The 20,875-nt window shown below is 34.4% G+C and overlaps 2 protein-coding genes across 6 annotated transcripts; both read left to right on the top strand.

Annotated features, from left to right (window-relative positions):
* The first annotated feature begins 7,803 nt into the window (after window positions 1–7,803).
* LOC132266863 (F-box/LRR-repeat protein At4g14103-like) lies at window positions 7,804–15,009 on the top strand. Of its 4 annotated transcripts, none has more exons than XM_059767869.1 (5): window positions 9,534–9,735; window positions 9,903–10,025; window positions 13,186–14,143; window positions 14,286–14,438; window positions 14,574–14,774. In XM_059767869.1, exons 2-5 carry the CDS (start codon window positions 10,021–10,023, stop codon window positions 14,637–14,639), a joined length of 1,182 nt encoding a protein of 393 aa, XP_059623852.1. In that variant the 5' UTR covers window positions 9,534–9,735; window positions 9,903–10,020; the 3' UTR covers window positions 14,640–14,774. The 4 variants fall into 4 exon arrangements, with proteins under 4 accessions (XP_059623851.1, XP_059623852.1, XP_059623849.1 ...); XM_059767866.1 differs by having other exon boundaries at window positions 9,537–9,735; window positions 14,522–15,009; XM_059767868.1 differs by lacking the exons at window positions 9,534–9,735; window positions 9,903–10,025 and adding an exon at window positions 7,804–8,135 and having other exon boundaries at window positions 14,522–15,009.
* A 1,092-nt stretch (window positions 15,010–16,101) lies between these two features.
* Window positions 16,102–19,296, top strand: LOC132266862 (putative FBD-associated F-box protein At5g53635). 2 transcript variants are annotated; one of them, XR_009468729.1, is made up of 3 exons: window positions 16,102–16,261; window positions 17,269–18,259; window positions 18,376–18,503. XR_009468729.1 is itself a non-coding variant. In XM_059767865.1 (3 exons), exons 1-3 carry the CDS (start codon window positions 18,041–18,043, stop codon window positions 18,956–18,958), a joined length of 723 nt encoding a protein of 240 aa, XP_059623848.1. In that variant the 5' UTR covers window positions 17,980–18,040; the 3' UTR covers window positions 18,959–19,296. The 2 variants fall into 2 exon arrangements, 1 of the variants encoding a protein (XP_059623848.1); XM_059767865.1 differs by lacking the exon at window positions 16,102–16,261 and adding an exon at window positions 18,608–19,296 and having other exon boundaries at window positions 17,980–18,259; window positions 18,376–18,528.
* Window positions 19,297–20,875: the final 1,579 nt, after the last annotated feature.

The following is a 20,875-nucleotide window of genomic DNA, read 5'->3' as shown; positions in this document are numbered from 1 at the left end:
CTTTAATTACCTTATCTACTTTGCATTACAGAACCATGGCTAAAATCTCAAACCATGAGCGACCTACAAAGAAAGTGTGGAAGGTTCTCAAGAAGGTAGATAGGATCAGTAGCTTACCAGACTCCCTTCTTGTTCATATTCTTTCTTTCCTTCCAACAAAATACGCCGTCGGAACAAGTATACTCTCATCAAGATGGAAGCTCCTCTGGGCTTCTGTTCCAAGTCCAGACTTCGATGCCACGTTGACATTTGCAGCTTATTGTCTTTTGAAGGAGAATAGTTCCAACGTCATTAACTTTGTTGATGATGTACTTCTCAATCATGATTTGTCCTACATTCAGAAGTTCCGTTTACACTCTAATTACATATTCATTGATATATCAAGAATACGTAAATGGATAAGTGTAGCCGTAGAACGAGGTGTACGTCCAAGAACTTAACATCAAGGTTCACCAAACAGGACATCGGATATGGGCTAGTCAAGATTTTGACTTTCCTTTGACCCTTTTCACTTACCCAACATTGATGGTTTTTATACTGGGAGATCCAGTTAGATTCAATGTACCGTGCTCAGCCCAATTCAGAAGTCTCAAGATCCTCCATGTTTCAATTGATTATCTAGACAATGACTTGGTGCGAAATCTCTTTCGTAACTGCCCTGTTCTTGAAGACTTGTTCAGAATTGTTCTGAATCACGAAGAAGAACTATTTTTTGATATCTCCACCCCCTCTGAAGAGTTTAAATTTAAATTTAAATGTTGCTGCAAATGGAATTTCCAGAACTGATGACAAAATTATGGTCAATGCACCAATTCTCGAGTATTTTACTCTCCTAAATGATTGCTTGCCTTTCTATGTGCTACAGAACCTAACATCATTGGTTAAAGCACAAATTAATGTTGGATGCTGCTGTATAAAAAGTTGGGCAACCAAAGAATATGCTGATAGTGTATTTGTGCTTCTCAGGGGAATTTGCAGTGTCAAATATCTATCTGTAGGAGTTCGAACAATGGGGGGTAAGCTCGCAATTCTTTTCTTGATAATATTGGGTTTCGAATCTCGCATTCCTTTTAATTTAAGTTTGTTTTTGCTGTTACCATTGAAGTTTGATCTGCTATGTATAGCATTTTTCATGACTTATGTTCACATCTTATTTAGGCTCTTGACTATGCGGATGACAATAAACTGCTTTTATTCACTAATTTGATTCGTTTGGAGCTGGAAGTTAACAATTGCTGTGTGTGGAAACGTCTGCTAGACTTGCTCAATAGCATGCATAACCTTGTACATATTGTGTTTGAAGAAAGATAAGGTGACTAAACATATAAGAACAATTTGAAGTATGTATTTAGTGTTTTTTATATTGGTAAAAATATATGCTTCATGTGACATTTAAGATGTAACAAACCTTATACTAATATGTCATGAGATAATTAACAATATGCTAAGAAATCATTAATTAAATATGCAACTCTATATTTAATTAAATATGCAAAATAAAGTAATATAAATAAATAAAGAACCTGGACCAAGGCTAGTATTGGATACTATGTTCTTAAGGCAGATTCGCCCCGCTATGGTGCTAACAGACTCAGTGACATCTATCTTCCAGGATACAACGGTCTACATCCACCAGTAGCAGCACTACAAACTCGTAGATACGATGAACCTTCTCCGTGTAATACTCTCTTTGACTCAAAAATGCATTTATACTATATAAATGCTGAATTTGGTACAATTCGAACCAATCTTAATATGGCTCGATGAAATTAAATTAGGGTCTAAGTGGTTCGGACCACTTAACCTATGGTTTGAACCCACTTGGGTTGGGTTCAAGTCTAGAGAGGGAGATAGAAGAAAATGAAAAATGAATAATTTGCAAATGATCCAAAGGGGGGTATTTATAGAAACAGAAATGCCTTTTCGGATTAGGTGCGTCTCTTCATCATTGGACACAACCATTCCAATAGGTTGCAATGGTTCACATGATGTCTGTTCATCAGTAGACACATCCATTCTAATAGGTTGCAATGGTTCACATGGTGTCTGTTCACCAATAAACACATCCATTCCAATAGGTTGCAATGGTTCACATGAATAGTTTTGTCTGTTGGTTTTGAGTTGCAACCCTTTAGAAACAAACACAACTCTTTGAAAAATAGATGCTACCCTTTAGAAATAGATGCAACCCTTTGAAAAAAAAAACTAACTTTTAATTTAAATTCAAAAATTAACCACCCATTTAAATAAGCCCAGCCCAAAATTAAAGGCCCAATCCAAGATTCCATTTAGTAAAAAAAATAATTGGACTTTACCATTAGGCCCAAGCCCAAGCCCAAATTTGGCTTATTTAAATTTCAATTAGTTTCAACATTTTTTTCCATGTGGGACAAACACTTCCCACATTTTGTATACCCATTTAGGCTTATCAAAACACCACACTTTGGAACTAATTTCTCATTCACCCGGAAATGGATTTGAGAAAGTAAATATACTACGTTCATCTCCTTGCGGAGAGAAACGCGCTCGTTTAGAGATCCGCAAAAAATTATTAGCGGAATATATTCCAAACCTCATCCAAAGTTTATGTTTTTAATGCCCCCGTTTCCAACAATCCCCCACATGAATGGAAATTTGCGTAAAATGCAAAAGATGATCGTGCAGACATTAGAGAGAGTATAGTCGGTAAGTTACTGCATCAAGATAGGTAACTTTTGGCTTTGAACCTTCCCAAGTGTATTGCTATCGGATTTACTGGCTAACCAGTGAACGCGATGTCTTGAATTATTCAGCAGTTTTTGTAAACCAGGACAATAACAAACACACAGTATCTTTCCTCACAAAGTTAGTTCTCATTGTTGTGTTCATTTTGGCCCTGAACAACTCCTAGTATTCAATGAGTGCTCCAGAAAACTTAGCCTTTATAGTTCTCATAGAAGCGGCCCCACTTCACACTCATATAGGTGATTTTTTATTAAGAGTATCCTACCATACCCCACTTGAATTTTCAAGGTATAAAAGTCATTAAAAGTATAACTTATCCTAATCATCGCTGTAGGTAGCACTGTCTCATCATAGAAATGGGTAGAAGATTTATATCTTTCCAGTGCTTCTGGTGAGTTACTCAGAATTTCTGTTGTCCATTTGAACCTAGATCTTGGGATCTTCAGTCAGCTAGGTTGGGTTTCTATTAAGGTGACTCGTTAGCTTTCGGCTTTAAACCCCATTCCCCTTGATGAACTGTACAATTGCTCCCTAATACAACCTTTAATTTTATATGTGGCCACATGGTTGTATATAGAAATATTATACTCTACAGAGATTTCCCCAATTGAGAGCAAATGTATACTTTGTGCCTTAAAATTGCTTATTGTTAGCAATATCATTTTCTTTAGTGGCACAGGTGTAGACTTACATTGAAATGTCCTCTAGGTGAAGTCTATTGACTTTCTTATTTAATTTATTCAAAGTTTCTAACTTTAAATTATATTAAGAATATACAACTACACCTTTAATATTAAAGACATATCTACTCATAGATTTGAAGTCTTTAATATCCCACATCTAGATTACATCACTATTACACTTCCAATTTAGTTAGATACATCGATCTATACAATATTGGACTTAGTGTGTATCTCAACTATCCAATTTATTATTTTTCAGTGATCCTATCCTGGATTAAAAGTACGTGTGTAATTAATCACAGTTATTAAGATGCCTTGCAATCTTAACCAGTGATATACTTTGACTAGTATTTGTATTTGAGATTACATCTACAAAAGTTAGCTAGGTTTTTGTTGTCATAATTAGTATTATCCCAATCTCACTCTATTGAGAATATACTATATTATCAGATGTTAAATCTTTCATATCAAATATATCATTAGTATATCATTAAATTTTTTTTTTTTTTTTTTTTTTTTTTTTTTTTTTTTTTTTTTTTTTTTAAGGCATATAATGACTTATGCATCACATTTATATCATTATCTCAATATCAGCTTTAATCCACTCAAGAACTTTTAAGCTTGTACACTTTACTCTTCAGCTAGAACAAATAACTCAGCTCTTGTGCTAGAAAAAGAATTCTTCTAGTTGTTCTATAATATTTTCCTCATAGGAAAAAACATGCACTATTGTTATAATACTATAAATGATTTTTGGTTCTATCCTAAAACTCTTAGGATTAGGAACCCCCCACATTTATAAGTATTTCTCTTAAGATGAGACGTCTTATAACAAATTTCATTTATGGATGATATCACCCCACAACTTTGGGATAAATCTTGAAATTGTATTTATTATGGTTTTCAAACTCTTGAAATACCATATACTAAATACTTCACCTCAACAAGCATGTATAACAATTTCTAGTCCATATGTATTCACTTTATCTCTAACTTGTTCTTATAACAAGTCACTGACGTTATTGTGAATTAATACTAAAGATATGAATTACAATGGGCTCTAATTAATATTTACTTCTACATCTCTTATATTTATGAATTAAATTATTCATCTTTAGATTCATGTCAAGTCAGTCATCTTAACATGTCATAACCTTTCATATGTCACACATCACATAACTCAACCATTTAAGCAAATAACTCACTTATTGTTTAAGCTTTGGATACATCACCACAAAGTGAGCACTCACTTCTCAACTATCATTACTAGTTAAAAGTGAGTTTTTAACCTCTCATTACTAGCTTAGATTAAGCACACTCTTCTCATTAATTATTACTAGTTTATAATGAGCACCCACTTCTCTGCTATTACCACTAGCTTGAAGTCAAGTTTGCTCAGTTATCAATTCTAGTAGCTCTTAACTTTAGTACATACTTAACTAAGTAGTTTACCTTGGTAGTAAAGTAATTTGTTTTGAAAAATATTCTTCAAAAACTACTACTTTACAAGTAGTATTATTCACTCCTACATAAGTATATATGATGTATAACTCAAATAGCTTATTACTAAAATGGCTACTCATCACCCTCGTGTTTTTTACTACTAAGTAGAGAGCAAGAACCAACTAACAGATTTTCATCTTCCTCTTAGGTTCTGTGCACCTCATTAATCTTTTAACTTATGACTAAGCTAACTAGTTTGCAACTCAGTAACATTTTAGCTTTCAGCTAAATTGTACATTATAGCTAACTAGCTTGATTTAGCTTGTCTCAGTGTATTTGCTTACTATATCCATAACATTTTTCATTAAACACTTTAAAGTTATCGGAAAATCTTATCTTATTCAGCCCATTCACAGCAATACATGTCTTTAAATACTAGTATAGATCTTTTTCCTTTGATTATCGGGAGAATTAACATAACTAGACTAGTCAATTTTTGTCTGTTGTATTAAATACACAAACCAGTCATAAACTCATACAAAATTAATAATATCACATATTAAATCAACAAAATTAATAATATCACACATTAAATCAATTGTATTGTAAAATAAAATTATTATGCACATTAAGTAATATTATAATCTCAATTAAAAGTAAGCATTTACATAAATAATATTGAACTCACATAAATAATATTATACCACATGATTAATTATATCACACAACTAATCTAAGAAATAATAATATTCGGGAGAAGACTTTGCTTTCTCAAAACTTTGTGCCTCATTCTCCAATAAACATACTAGAAAATCATGACCAAAAGATGTAGACGTTTTAACCCACAAGAAAATGATATACACTACTGTTATGAGCATAACCTATCAAAGGTTTTATGTAACGATCCACTTCATCACATGGTATGATATTGTCTGCTTTGGGCCTGAGCTCGCATGATTTTATTCTTGGGTTTTATCCCAGAAGGCCTAATACCAATTGGAAATAACACTACCACATAAAACACTTCACATTTCCCTTACCTAAGTGATGTGGAACTGTACACTTGTAACTCGCCTAGTGTGATAGCCTGTCGGTGCCTCTTGCACCTGTCTATGACACACACACCTACAAGGTCGTCACATTTTAGGTTCCACTTTAACTCTCTTAGGAGTAGGATCTACAACCTCAAATAGACACCCCCACACTTTTAAGAATTTATAGAAAGGTTTTCAACCTTTCCATAATTCATATGGTGTCATATTTCTAAGGTTTTATCTTTGCTTCGTAGCAAATATACATAACAGTATCTTATGCAACCATTGATAAAAGTAACGAAGTACCTTTTTCCACCTCTAATTGGCACATGTTTAAGGTAATGTCATATACTTCATAATATCATATTACAAAATTAAAATAATTCAACCAATATTAAATAATTCAATAATCTACTTATATAACAAGTTTCAATTTCACATAATATTGAACGCATTAATATTTAACATATTATCATATAATAATGCATATAACATTTTTTTTATTTATTATATCTCAACTATTAGTATAATATCTACTTGTTTATATCTTAAATAGAAACATATAATAAAATCTACGCAAGGAATGCATCTGTCTTAAGATTGTTGGTAAAAATATATACTTCATGTGACATTTAAGATGTAACAAACCTTATACTAATATGTTATGAGATAATTAATAATATGCTAAGAAATCATTAATTAAATATGCAACTCTATATTTAATTAAATATGCAAAATAAAGTAATAAAATAATAATAATAAATAAAGAACCTGGACCGAGGCTAGTATTGGATACTATGTCCTTAAGACAGATTCGCCCCGCTATGGTGCTAACGGACTCAGTTGCGTCTATCTCCCAAGATACAACGGTCTACATCCACCAGTAGCAGCACTACAAACTCGTAGATACGGCGAACTTTCTCTGTGTAATACTCTCTCTGACTCAAAAATGCATTTATACTATATAAATGCTGAATTGGGTACAATACGAACCAAATGGTTCGGACCAATCTTAATATGGCTCGAAGAAATTGAATTAGGGTCTAAGTGGTTCGGACCACTTAACCTATGGTTTGAACCCACTTGGGTTGGGTTCAAGTCTAGAGAGGGAGATAGAAGAAAATGTAAAATGAATAATTTGCAAATGATCCAAAGGGGGGTATTTATAGAAACAGAAATGCCTTTTCGGATTAGGTGCGTCTCTTCATCATTAGACACAACCATTCCAATAGGTTGCAATGGTTCACATAGTTTCTGTTCACCAATAGACACATCCATTCTAATAGGTTGCAATGGTTCACATAATGTCTGTTCACCAATAGACACATCCATTCCAATAGGTTGCAATGGTTCACATGAATAGTTATGTCTGTTGGTTTTGAGTTGCAACCCTTTAGAAACAGATACAACTATTTGAAAAATAGATGCTACCCTTTAGAAATAGATGCAACCCTTTGAAAAAAAAAAAAAACTAACTTTTAATTTAAATTCAAAAACAAACCATCCATTTAAATAAGCCCAGCCCAAAATTAAAGACCCAATCCAAGATTCCATTTAATAAAAAGAATAATTGGACTTTACTATTAGGCCCAAGCCCAAGCCCAAATTTGACTTATTTAAATTTCAATTAGTTTCAACATTTTTTTCCATGTGGGACAAACACTTCCCACATTTTGTATACCCATTTAGGCTTATCAAAACACCACACTTTGGAACTAATTTCTCATTCACCCGGAAACGGATTTGAGAAAGTAAATATACTATGTTCATCTCCTTGCGAAGAGAAACGCGCTCGTTCGCAAAAAATTATTAGCGGAATATATTCTAAACCTCATCCAAAGTTTATGTTTTTAATGCCCCCGTTTCCAACATTTTATTTATTCACAATTTCTAAACATCTGATTTTTGTCTCTAGTTTTGTGAAGATGGTGACTCCGAGGATTTGAATTTGGTTGAACAAAACTCGGTGCCTTGTCGTCTGTCAAGGCATCTTCAAGAAATTGAAATTTCTGGATTTGAGGGTTTGAGTGATGAGCTGAAGCTGATAAGAGTACTTTTTGAGTAATGGTGAAGTATTGCACGAGTTGGCAGTTATTTCTGATTATTCAAAAGAAGAGCACAAGAGAGAGTTCCTCGAGAAGCCGCTAATGTTTCCTAGAGGTTCAAGAAAATGTCGAATTTTCCTGTCGAATCGAGTCGGCTCGTGTTGAAAGACTATGAATAACAGTATACATTCTTGTACATCAAATTGGTGAGGACACTTCATCCATAACCTAGCATTTTCCGGTTCTTTCAAAAATGTCATATGTATATGTTCTGGCATGTACTTCATTCCATGTTGATCGATGGTTATGGTTACTCAGGCTTCGTTGAGCTGCAATGATGGTTCTAAACTTTGTTTCCCTCAATTGTCATTCTCTGCCATAATCTGTCGTTGACTCTATGTTATTATTGAATACAATTCTTCTAGTTTATTAAGCTCTAATGGTATATGCTTTAGAATGTATTGATACGTGGGAGTACGTATTATTTCCGGTCAATGATGAGTAGTTATTTTTTATTATCTAAAAAAATATTGAGTATTCATCAGCAGAGTACTATATATATATATATATATATATATATATATATATATATCTCCGGAGTACATTATTTTTTCATTCTTTATGAAATGAAGTACTTGATTTTTATTCAACATCTCCTAGCCTTCATTATTTTCATTTGGTTAGAATTAAATTAAGGAAATTGAATCTTTGTATAAACTAAATAAATTGAATACTTGATTTCTTCAATATATCTCTTAGCCTCAATCCCATATTTTTCAATTGTTTAGTAATAATTGTTCTATTTCAAATATCAATAACTTATATTTTATGACAGTCTCAATTTATCTTACTCTATTGAAATGATAAAACAAATTAAAGTGTCAAAAATGACATCACCCTGGATCCCACCAGAGGGTAAAAATTTAATAATTATTTAACATGAATCTATTAAGAACCTAGGGTGGACATATAAAGTGGGACAAAGAAAGTATTACTTTAATTTTTACAGTATTACCTTTTTTTTTTTTTTTTCCACAGTATTACTTTATTATTTTAAATTATTACTTGTATTTACATAAAGTGGGTCTTTGTTGGGGCCTAGGGTTAAATTTTTTTATAGGTTATGTTCTGTATATAAATGAATAATTCTTGAAAATTTTCTCACAAATGTTCCTAGTATTTATTTTCTAAAAATAAAATAAAATTGGTAGAGTAGTTTCTTAGATTTTCTATTCTTGTTTCATATGCTTTTTATGTTTATATTATTTGTAATTTTTTTTTGAATGTACAGTCTGTGAGATATTAATTTTTAAATTTTGAATGAATTATGATTCAAATAAAAGAGTAATAAAGACATTTTGGTCTAATTCTTTTACCTCTCATATAGTTGGAGGGGGTTCTTCAATGGTGTTTACTGTAAAATGCTCAGGGGTTTATTGTATTTTGTCCAAATATAAATTTACATAAAAACTAAATTGACAAAAAAGTCCTTGCATCAGACTAATGCCGAAGGGGTTTATTGTACTTTGCCCAAATATAAATTTACATAAAAACTAAAATGACAAAAAAGTCCTTGCATCACATAATCTGATTGCAATCGAGAAAGAGAGAGAGACCCACGCTGACACACAGTGCATCATTGTCTTTTCATTTCTGTTCAAACACATTTCCAGGGAGAGGGAGAAAGAAAGGGGCGATTAGGGTTTTGGTAATCTCTTGAACACACTTCAGATAGTTTGTGAGAGAGAGTGGAGGGCTGGGGTTTCACTTTCTCCATTTTCATTGCTTTGTTCAACACAGTTGTCGGTAAGAAAACTAAATCAAACACATTCTTTGTTCTGAGGATTTCATTTTTTGTCAAATTTTACTGTCTTAAGTGGGCTCTTATCGTTAGCTGCATATGTTGTTTCTTTATTGAAAGACTATGAAGTTGTTTTTGTTACATTTATTCCTGACAAGTGAGCAACGAACAGGGTCCTCTTTAACATCGGCAATTATCAGCCGATGCCAGCAACATTTTTGTATTCTGATGATCGTTTCCCCAACGCATCCCATCTTCTCCATAGTTTGAGTTATTTTTGAAGAATTTGTATGAGGTTTTGTCTCTATCAAACTTGTTCTTGGGTTTTGATTGTGATTTTCATACCTATATATATATATATATATTTGTTTGGTTTTCTATTTGGCAAAGTCGGCTACAAAATTATGGTTTATTCATTTTAGTGGATCTGAAAGTCTACTTCTGAATTGAGTAGTTATTTTTTTTAATGTCCAACAACTGTTTGACAGAATGTGCCTATGAGCTTTGTTATGTTCTTTAGTGCCTATGGGCTTTGTTTGTTAGAAATGTTAATGTGTGTCCTGTCCTATTTTCCATATTTAATCAAAATTCAATTTATCTACCAAAAAGATTAAACATGTTGATTATCAGGGATAGAGAGACAAAGATGAATATGAGAGAGATATAGAACTGATGTAATTGAATTGATGTAATGATAATGATACTAAACAGGTATAAATAGGCTAACATCAAACGGCCAGTAAATCACTATAAATCACTATTACAACGGCTATAATATAATGTAATTATGGTAGTATATAATATAATCTAATTATGTTAACATCCCCCCTCAAACTCAAGTTGGTAGAGCAGAAACCAACTTGAGTTTAGAGAGAAAATCTTGAGCAAAAGATGGTACCGGAGTTGTGAATATCCGATACGTTGAGATGCTTAAAAGCACATGATAGACCACTTACGGCAGTGTGGTAGCCTTGAGAGAGCTCTTGAAAGCAAAATATTAGAGTGGAATCATAGAGTGGAATTTACCACTTGAGAGACGCACGGATGAGTATGACAGAGCGAGATTACCGTTTGATAGAGTGTTATAACCACTTAAGATGCGCACAGGCGCATAAAGACCACTTTGCGGCAGATGTGGTAGCGATGAGCTCTTGAAAGCTAATAATTGAGTGGAATCATAGAGTGGAATTTACCACTTGAGAGACGCACGGATGCGTCGATTACCAGGGGTGTTTGTGGAAGCATCGATTACCAGGGGCGCTCGTGGAAGCATCGATTATAGAGGCGCTTGGAAGTGTCGATTACAGGGGCACTTGGAAGCGCATCAGAGAGAGTTAGATCAATGCCGAGAAATTAGGCGGGCTGTACTCCGGAAACTGGAACTGGTCGGAATACACCTCCTGAAGTTCTAGAGGGATATCAGGAGCACTTAGAACTTGAATCTGAAACTAGATCAAGGTTGAACTGAACCGGGCCGAATATTGATCTGGGCCAAAACTGAACTGGGTCGGAATACTGAACTAGGGCGATTCTGAAAAATTGGGTTTGGAATAGTCCAAACAAGGAATTATATATATATATATAGATTTTTTTTCTCACGTGATTAAAGTAATGATGGCAAAAGTATGATTAAAGAAGGGTTGGTGGCAAAAGAATGATTAAAGAATGGTTGGTAAGTGGTGGCCAATCAGAGAATTATAGAGTCTAAGAGTGAGAAATTGTGGACAGAGCTATATATATATATAGAGAGAGAAAGAGTTTTAGAGAGAGGTTGAGGGTATATGCTGTGTTGGTGGACAGTGAACAACGGTGAAACAGAGGACAATGGCGGCGACTAAGAGCAGACGAGGCGGCAGAGGGCATCAACGGTAGTAGGTGAGCAGAGATCCGACGGCGGCGAGACAGAGCTCGGCGGCGAAGACGGCTGTGAGAACAGATCCGGCGGCGTGGTGAACATGGTTGCAGGGGTGACTTCAAGATCTAGGAAGTCGAAATCGGTGTGGATGCCGGTGTGGACAGTGTCCCAGAGGTCGGTGGTGAATGAAGACGGTGAGATTCGGTTCCGACGATGACAATCCGATCCCCGTTGGTCATCCGATCACTGAGACGAGGTGAGACAGCGATCCAGAGCAGGTCGGCGATGAAGGCGAGGACTTCGATCCCTCTGATTGGCGATGCCGACGATGTGAAGACGGGGTTGGGTCAGCTATGCCGACGGGGATCTGAGCTGTTGGTTCTCCGGTGGCAGTGATTCAGATCGAGCTGGTGGTTCAGATCGAGCTCCGATGGGCGACAGTGATTGGGGCAGTGGTAATATATATATATATATATATATATATATATATATATATATATATGGCGGGGCAGTGGTGATGGGCGACTCGTCTGTGTTGGGATCGTCAGACTTGATCTTTCCTGGGGTGCGGGGAGTGAAGGTATAGGCTGCCGGATTCGAAGGCGGTGCAGGGGTTGAGCGCTGCCATGGCAAGTGGGTTTTCTGTATTGGAGGTCTGACGGCGGGATGGACAAAGAGCAAGCGGCGAGCGAGAGGTGGACTGTAGGATTTGGACGGCAATTCTTGTGAATGATGCCTATGGCGATCAGAGGCCGAAGTGTACCCAGGTATGTAACTGGGTTTGATTGAGAACCTTGGACCGCCGTCGGAGATGAGGCTTATGCCGACATCTCCGGCGGTGGCTCTGATACCATATTGATTATTAGGGATAGAGAGACAAAGATGAATATGAGAGAGATATAGAACTAATGTAATTGAATTGATGTAATGAGAATGATACAAAACAGGTATAAATAGGCTAACATCAAACGGCTCGTAAACCACTATAAATCACTATTACAACGGCTATAATATAATGTAATTATGGTAGCATATAATATAATCTAATTATGTTAACAAAACATGTGTATTCTCAACTTCAGTGGTATGTATGCTTTTAAGTTTGTATAAAGTAATTCTTCTTCTAGTTTTTCTATAGATTTCGAATATATTTTTTCATTTGCATTATATACATTATCCATTGTATCAGTTTTCTAATTTACCAAGTGGTTCCACATACAAAATTATTGAACACGTACGTGTTCATCAAAAGTACTATGTGGGAACCCAACTGATTGAAGCAAGAAAACCAACCATCTGAATCTCTGTGCTGTAAATTATTTTCTTGATTCAAACTTCTCAATTATCTCATGTACTTGTTATTATTATTATTATTTTTTATTATTATTTTTTTTTTTGTGCTTATGCGTAACACACTCATTTTGTCTGTGACCTCGAACTCTTAAACCTTTCAACCCTAGAAAGTTCAGGAGATACACTGAATACAAGTTTGGTGGTTCTCATGTCATATATATATATATATATATATATATATATACCATAAAATATATCCTATAATTTTTTAACCATGGCTTTGGTGTTATCTATTTTTGCATTACAGAACCATGGCTTCAATATCAAACCATGAGGGATCTTCCAAGAAAGTGAAAAAACTTAACAACAAGGGAGATCGGATCAGCAGCTTGCCAGACTCTCTACTTGTTCACATTCTCTCTTTCCTTCCTACAAAATACGCAGTTGGAACCAGCATACTCTCATCAAGATGGAAACACCTATGGGCTTCTGTTCCCACTCTAGACTTTGACGGCAAGTTGACATTTAAACCTCATTCAGATATGACTTCTTCCAACTTCATGAACTTTATTGATCGAGTTCTTTTCAATCATGAATCATCCTGTATTCAGAAGTTCCGTTTGAAATGTAATGGAAAAACTGATTTATTTAGAATATATACATTGATAAGTGTAGCCGTAAAGCGTGGTGTTCAAGAACTTGATATATATATTGGATCACCTGGGCAAGATTTTGACTTACCTATAAGCCTCTTCACTTGCCCAACATTGATGGTCTTGAAACTGGGATTTGATGCTAGATTCAATGTTCCTTGCTCAGCCTATTTCAGAAGTCTCAGGATTCTCCATGTTTCAATTTTTTTTCTAGACAATGACTCGATGCAAAATCTCATGCGTAACTGCCCTGTTCTTGAAGATCTGTCAATAGAAGGAATGGTTCCGAATAATAATGAAGAACTAATTATTGATTTCTCCACCCCTGCTTTGAAGAGCTTAAAACTAGACTTTGCTGCAGAAGAGTATTCGGGAGTTTATGGTGACAAAGTTGTGGTCAATGCACCAATTCTCGAGTATCTTAATCTCCGAGATGATTACTTGCCTTGCTATGTTCTAGGGGACGTAACCTCGCTGGTTAAAGCAGATGTTGATGTTGGAAGCTGCTGTATAAAAATCGAGTCAACCAAACAACATGCTGATCGTGTTCTGGTGATTCTCAGGGAAATTTGTACTGTCAAATATCTATCTCTAGGCGCTGGTACCATGGGGGTAAGCTGGCAATTCTATTCTTGATATTATTGAGTGTTGAATCCCTTATTCCTTTGAAGTTTTTTAAGATTTTTATTTTTGAAATTTGATCTAGATTATATATAGCACTTTCATGACTCATCTTCATGTCTGTCTTATTAAGGCTCTCGACTATGCTCGTGACAATGAACTGCTTTTGTTCACTAATTTGATTCGTTTGGAGCTGCATGTTAAGGATTGCTATGGCTGGAAAAGTCTACTACACTTGCTCAATAGCATGCCTAACCTGGTATATCTTGTTTTCAAGAAATCGGAGGTGAGTAATCTTACGAGGGAACAGTTTGAATTATATGTAGTTTGTTATTCACAATTTCTGAACTTTGTTATTTCTGTCTCTAGTGTTATTATGAAAATGATGATTCTGAGGATTTCAATTTTGTTGAACACGAAGTGGTGGTGCCTTGTTGTCTGTCGATGCATCTTCAAGAAATTGAAATTTCTGAATTTAGGGGGCTGAGTGATGAGCTGAGGCTGATAGAGTATTTTCTGAGAAATGGCAGTGTATTGCATAAGATGACAATCAATTCTTGTAATTCGGTAGAAAAGCAAGAGAGAGAGGAGCTTCTCAAGAAACTGCTAATGTTTCGAAGAGGTTCAATAAACTGTCAAATTTTATTTTTGTAAGATCTTTTCTGTCATGCCATCACGAGGGGCTTGTATCTTTAGTTGCACCTGTTCTTTCTGTTTTGAAGGATCATGAACTTGTTTTTGTAACATTTATTGATGAGAGTGCAGTAATTGATTTTCCCTTTCAAATTTGGAGAACTTTCAATAATCTTTGTTGTAGTGCTTATTAATGCGATTTATATGAAAATTGAAGCAACCAACAGTGCTTTTGACATTAGACCATGCACAATAATCTGTCAATGATTCCAGGTTATTGAATAAATCTCCTAATTTGGTGAACTAACTTATTCAGTTTTAAGCTTTTATCAGAGTAGGCCATATAAGGAACAACATTGCAGACTAGAGCGAGAATGCAAGGGAATAAACCAGTGGTACTAAAAGATTGCATCCCAAGCTCCATCACCATATACCAGGACTGAAAACCCAATGAAGTAAAACGGATAGAATACGAAAATTTGGGCGGACTAACCCAGTCACAACTCATAAATTTTGAAATTTGGACTCAAAACAACAATTCGGGCTCATGTTCGGGTTGAGTTTTGTCAAAACCCAAACATGTTCGGGTTGGGCTCGGGCTCAACCCGAACCCAACCTAACCCAACCCAAAACCCAAAATTTAAATTTATTTTATTTTATTTTATTTTATTTTTTTCTCTCTTTTGGGTGACAATAGAATCCAATCTAAAATAACCCGAACCCAACCCAAAACCCAAATCGTCCGGTGTATACTTAGAATTTGCTAGTGCCTCTGCTCCCAAATGACATTACACAAAAAATAAAAATCTGTTGGAAGTGTTCTAATTATACAAGCACTTTCATGCAAGGATTACAGAATGGACGAAATCTGTTGGAAGTGTTCTAATTATACAAGCACTTTCATGCAAGGATTACAAAATGGACTGGTCCATGAACTCACCACCATCATCAATTAAATGGAGTCAAGGACAGATTCTGGTCTAGAATCAGAATTGGAGGAAACCTACAGAAGTGGAACTGTTGAAGACATACAGCTATTAATCATTGCAGCTCAAAGGAGCAGCATTCATGATGGTCCATCATAAAATAAAAGGTGTTAAAAAAAATAAATAAATAAATAACATAAAATAAAAGTACATGGGAAAATGCTAATTTGATACAGAAGTGATGGGCCTTCTATGTTTGTTAATTGAAAATGTCTATTTATTGGGCCTTTTAGTTTGGTCCTGATCCTATTGTTCTAAACCAATAATGGACTCAATTACTATTAAAACCATCAAAACGTCTCACTGGCTACTTTCATAGTTTCATGGCTCCATAACAAAACCATTGGAAATCTACAGAGCAGAGACATGTCCACACACCGTTCTCTCTCTCTCTCTCTCTCTCTCTCTCTCTCTGTCTTCCAACCGTAAGAGGCTGAGAGCCACGGACTTCTCACCGGAAATCTACCATCTCTCGCTCTCTCCATTACTGGTAAGAGCTCTTACATTTGCGAAATTGATTTTAAGGTTTTAATTTCGCGCTTAGGGTTTCAAGAATGAGTTTGGTCTATTTGGAGTTCCGTAAGTAAAATCCATTTGCATGCTTTACAGACCTAAATTCGTTTGGCATGTTTAGGGTTTCAAGAAATCATGAGGAAGAGGATAAATGCATGTCAACTATATACTAAAACCCTAAAACTGCTCAAATCCCCCTTTTGTATACTAGCCTTACATATAAGTCTGCAATCGGGGAACCCTGGTTGGTCGTCATATCTGATTGTATATACACATAAGAGTTTATATACTGATCCATAGAAATATACACTTATTCAATAGTAAAATAATTTAATAGAAAACCCTAGCTTTGATTGATCCAAATGCTATTTAAGTCTATAGTCTATACCATAATTATGATGGAAGGAAATTTATTGGAATTGTGCTCACACCTGAAATCTTTGAAAACAAAACCATTTTTTTTGGGGTAAATAAAGTGAAATTAGAAAGAAAAAGAGAAGGGACAACAAAAGGCTTACAAAATCCAACACAAACTCAAGAAACAGAAGCCATTCTAGTTTGTCACTTCATCAAAGATGGCAAAAGTTATATACAGAAATAATTTGGAAAATTGTGTTATAACTGATGTGCAATGAACACTTCATCTTCTTTGATCTCTTTGTGTGTTTCTCCATCCAGTCAAAGTTCCCATTGACACATAATTTTTTAGCACTGGATATTGTTTTCTTTGTACTCCGTACTTGATATTGTTTTCTTTGCTTGACTAGTACAAAATTTTCAATAAATTATTTCATATACTTGTTATTATCTATATTTTTTTGGTGCTCATGAATAACGCCTACTCATTTTGTTTGACTTCAAAACACTCAATCTTTCAGTTTGAAAAGTTGAGGAGATGCATTGATTACAACCTTTGGTGATTCTCATTTCATATACCTAGCGTAATATAATCTTTTACCTATGTCATCTATTTTTGCATTACAGGACCATGGCTCCAATCGTAAACCATGAGGGATCTTCAAAGAAAGTGAAAGAAATTCTCGACAAGGGAGATAGGATCAGCAGCTTGCCAGATTCCCTTCTTGTTCACATTCTCTCTTTCCTTCCTACAAAATACGCAGTTGGAACCAGCATACTATCATCAAGATGGAAGCACCTCTGGGCTTCTGTTCCAACTCTAGACTTTGATGCCAATATGAGATTTAGACCTTCTTTTATGAGTTCTTCCAACTTCATGAACTTTATTGATCGAGTTCTTTTCAATCATGAATTGTCCTGTATTCAGAAGTTTCGTTTGAACTGTGAAGCAGAAATTGATATATCTAGAATATATACATGGATAGGTGTAGCCATAAAGCTTGGTGTTCAAGAACTGGATATAAACGTTAGACCACCTGAATTTGATATAAAGATTAGAGCACCTGAACCAGAGCAAAATGTTGACTTGCCTTTAAGCCTCTTCACTTGCCCAATATTGATGGTCTTGAAACTGGGAAATAAAGTTAGATTCGATGTTCCTTACTCAGCCCATTTCAGAAGTCTTAAGATCCTCCACATTTCATTTGATTATCATGTCAATGGCACGGTGCAAAGTCTCTTTCATAACTGCCCTGTTCTTGAAGATATGTTCATGGAAGGAATTGTTTCGATTTATGAAGAAATAAAATTTGATGTCTACAAACCCACTCTGAAGAGTTGAAAATTAAGTTTTGCTTCACATTATGATCATGTTTGGGAATGCGATGGGAATGAAATTATGGTCAATGCACCAATTCTTGAGTATCTCACTCTCCAAGATGATTACTTGCCTTGCTATGTGCTAAACAACCTAACCTCGCTGGTTAAAGCATATATTAACGTTGGAGGCTACTCTATTCAATTTGCCGCGACCAAACAACGTACCGATCGTGTACTTGTTATTCTCAGGGAAATACGTAGTGTAAAATATCTATCTCTAGGATCTCGTACCATGGGGGTAATCAAACTTGAACTTCTTTACTTGATCATACTATCAATCTTGAATATCTATTCTTTTATGTTTGTTGGAACTGTTATTTTTTATTTTGACTATTATGTTCTTATCTTATTAAGGCTCTCGACTATGCCGGTGATAATAGTCTGCCGTTGTTCCCAAATTTGATTCGTTTGGAGCTGCATGTTCACAAATGCTATGGCTGGATTCGTCTACTAGACTTGCTCAATAGCATGCCTAACCTGCTATATCTTGTTTTGGAGAAATCAAAGGTGAGTAAACATATGAGGTACAATGTTAAGTATGTATGAAGTTTTGATTCACATCTGAACTTCTGGTTTCTGTCTCTAGAAATTTCAATGTGCTGGAGATGATGCTTCGAAGGATTTCAAATTTGTTGAACAAGAAGTGGTACCTTATTTTCTGTTGATGCATCTTCAAGAAATTGAAATTAATCGATTTCAGGGGCTGCGTGATGAGCTGAAGCTGATAGAGTTTTTCTTGAGAAATTCCAAGGTATTGCGTAAGATTGAAATTAATGCAGTTAATTTAGAAGAAAAGCAAGAGAGAGAGTTTCTCGAGAAACTGCTAATGTTTCCAAGCGGTTCAATAACCTGTCAAATTTTAATCACCCGAAAGGAAAATTTTGCTCCAGCCTCGAGATATATACCATCTAGCACGGTGGAGCTCACACACATGTGAGAGATCTATTGCCCACTCGGCATCTATAGAATTGTTCTTATTTATAACTTTTTTTTTTTGTCATGGAACGAAGTGGGCTCGTTGTATCTCTTTACTATCTACATTGAAAGAAAATTTACTTGTTTTTGTTAAACATGCTTCTGATGAGACAGTTTTTAGGCTATAGTTACCCAAATAATGTCAATTGAAATTAGTTCTGTCAATTCATCATTACCAGGGGAGTTCTAGAGACCCCATTGTTTGTTAGAAGTTGGTGCTTATGACATTACAATATCTACTCTAAAATCAAATTAGCCAGGATTTTTCCTCCATAATGAAGCATTTTCCTTTCTCTTGTATTTGTCAATAGCTATGGTTATGTAATTACAGGTGCTTTATTCCATGTTTGGCCATCATGATTTATAGTTATCCTTTTATCTGTGATGATCAAAATAGTTAATAGGTTTACAGTGTCTCTTCAACAGTTCCAATTTTGTAGTTTCAATTCTGTTAATTTCTCAACCATAATCTGTCCTTGACTTATTATTATTTAATACAATCCTCTAATTGATGATGTTTACTATGCTTCTATTTTTGACCCCTTTGCATTGAAAGAAATAGTTCAAGAGACCCCATTCTTTGTTACAAGATGGAGCTTATGACATTAGACAATGGCTCAATCTCTCTCCTGAATCAAATTTGCAAGGACTTTCTACCTCTTTATTTTTTATTATTATTATTTTTTATGTTATATATGTATGTTATTATAGGTAACTCATTCCATGTAGGATCATCATGATTGATAGTTTAGTTGATGGTGGTGAGCTCATGCCATGTATGTGCCCCACTGCAAGCCTTTCCAAGGTCCGTTTCTGTATTCCAAACCTGCAAGTGTATGTGCCCACTGCAAGCCTTCCAAAGCTTCCAAAAGCTTTGATTTTGAGTTTGATTCTAGTATACACAGCAGCCACTTCTCACTGTCACAATCTTCGGCTGGTACAAGAATATATATATATATATATATATATATATATACCATTATAAGATTATATATAATAATATACTATTAAATATTATTTATACTATATTTGAATTTCCAACCAACTCACCCACATGAATATCAGTCTCTTTTTTTTAAAAAAAAATATTAATTTATATATATATATTTAATTATATTGTGCATTCATTTTTTAATTTTTTGGTTTTTATTGATTTTTGTTTTTATACAAATTTGTTAAATGGAGTCATGTTCTATGGCTACAGGAAATAATGCCTAAATATTTTTTTATTTATTTTTTAGCCTACTTGTTTTTCCTTTTTTATTTCAAAATAGTTTTTTCCAGAAAGATATTTTTATATTATAAGCTGTCAGCTTACAGTAGATTCCTTCCATGTGAAGCATCATGACATTAATTTGAAACTTCTTAGCTCATGCTTTAAAAAAAATAAAAATAAAAATAAAAAAATTATTAAATAAAAGTCTGCTTTCAAAACATTTTTTTTTTATCTCCTCATAAAACAGTCTAATAAACTGTTAAAATACTATGTTGAAAAACAATAGAAATGTTAATTTCTATAAATGACGTCATTTAGGCTGATAAAAAAAAAAAATAGGCTGTTTAATAAAAAAAAATAATACTCCGTAAACAAAAAAGAAGCATCCATAAAATAGATTTCTAAACATGCCTAATGGGTATTTTAGTCAATTTTAATTTCAGTTCCCTTTCTGCTAAACAAATAAAAACTAGATTATTAAAAATATAAGGAGTTTCAAATTTTTTTACTTTTGTAATCTATTTATTTGTTATAACATATTCACTCCATGAAAAAGAGAGAGGGAGAGAGAGAGATTCTAGTGTGAAGTGAAGTATCTGTTTTAAAACTAGTAATATAAAACTTATGTCTATAATAAAATATAAGCTAGTAATATCAGTTTAA

This window comes from Cornus florida, unplaced genomic scaffold (genome assembly GCF_030987335.1).
Source record: "Cornus florida cultivar Cherokee Brave unplaced genomic scaffold, ASM3098733v1 CherokeeBrave_3.0.0_Hap2_Chr07, whole genome shotgun sequence".
Lineage (NCBI taxonomy): Eukaryota > Viridiplantae > Streptophyta > Magnoliopsida > Cornales > Cornaceae > Cornus > Cornus florida.
This window is presented reverse-complemented; position numbering and strand designations above follow the sequence as displayed.

Bases quoted from the DNA above. Each gene is read 5' to 3' on its own strand.
- LOC132266863 (XM_059767866.1), top strand. The intron at 14,144-14,285 runs GTAAGCTGGCAA...TGTCTTATTAAG, and splicing joins TAGGCGCTGGTACCATGGGG to GCTCTCGACTATGCTCGTGA. The intron at 14,439-14,521 runs GTGAGTAATCTT...TTCTGTCTCTAG, and splicing joins TTGTTTTCAAGAAATCGGAG to TGTTATTATGAAAATGATGA.
- LOC132266862 (XM_059767865.1), top strand. From the start codon at position 18,041: ATGGTCAATGCACCAATTCTTGAGTATCTCACTCTCCAAGATGATTAC. The intron at 18,260-18,375 runs GTAATCAAACTT...TATCTTATTAAG, and splicing joins TAGGATCTCGTACCATGGGG to GCTCTCGACTATGCCGGTGA. The intron at 18,529-18,607 runs GTGAGTAAACAT...TTCTGTCTCTAG, and splicing joins TTGTTTTGGAGAAATCAAAG to AAATTTCAATGTGCTGGAGA.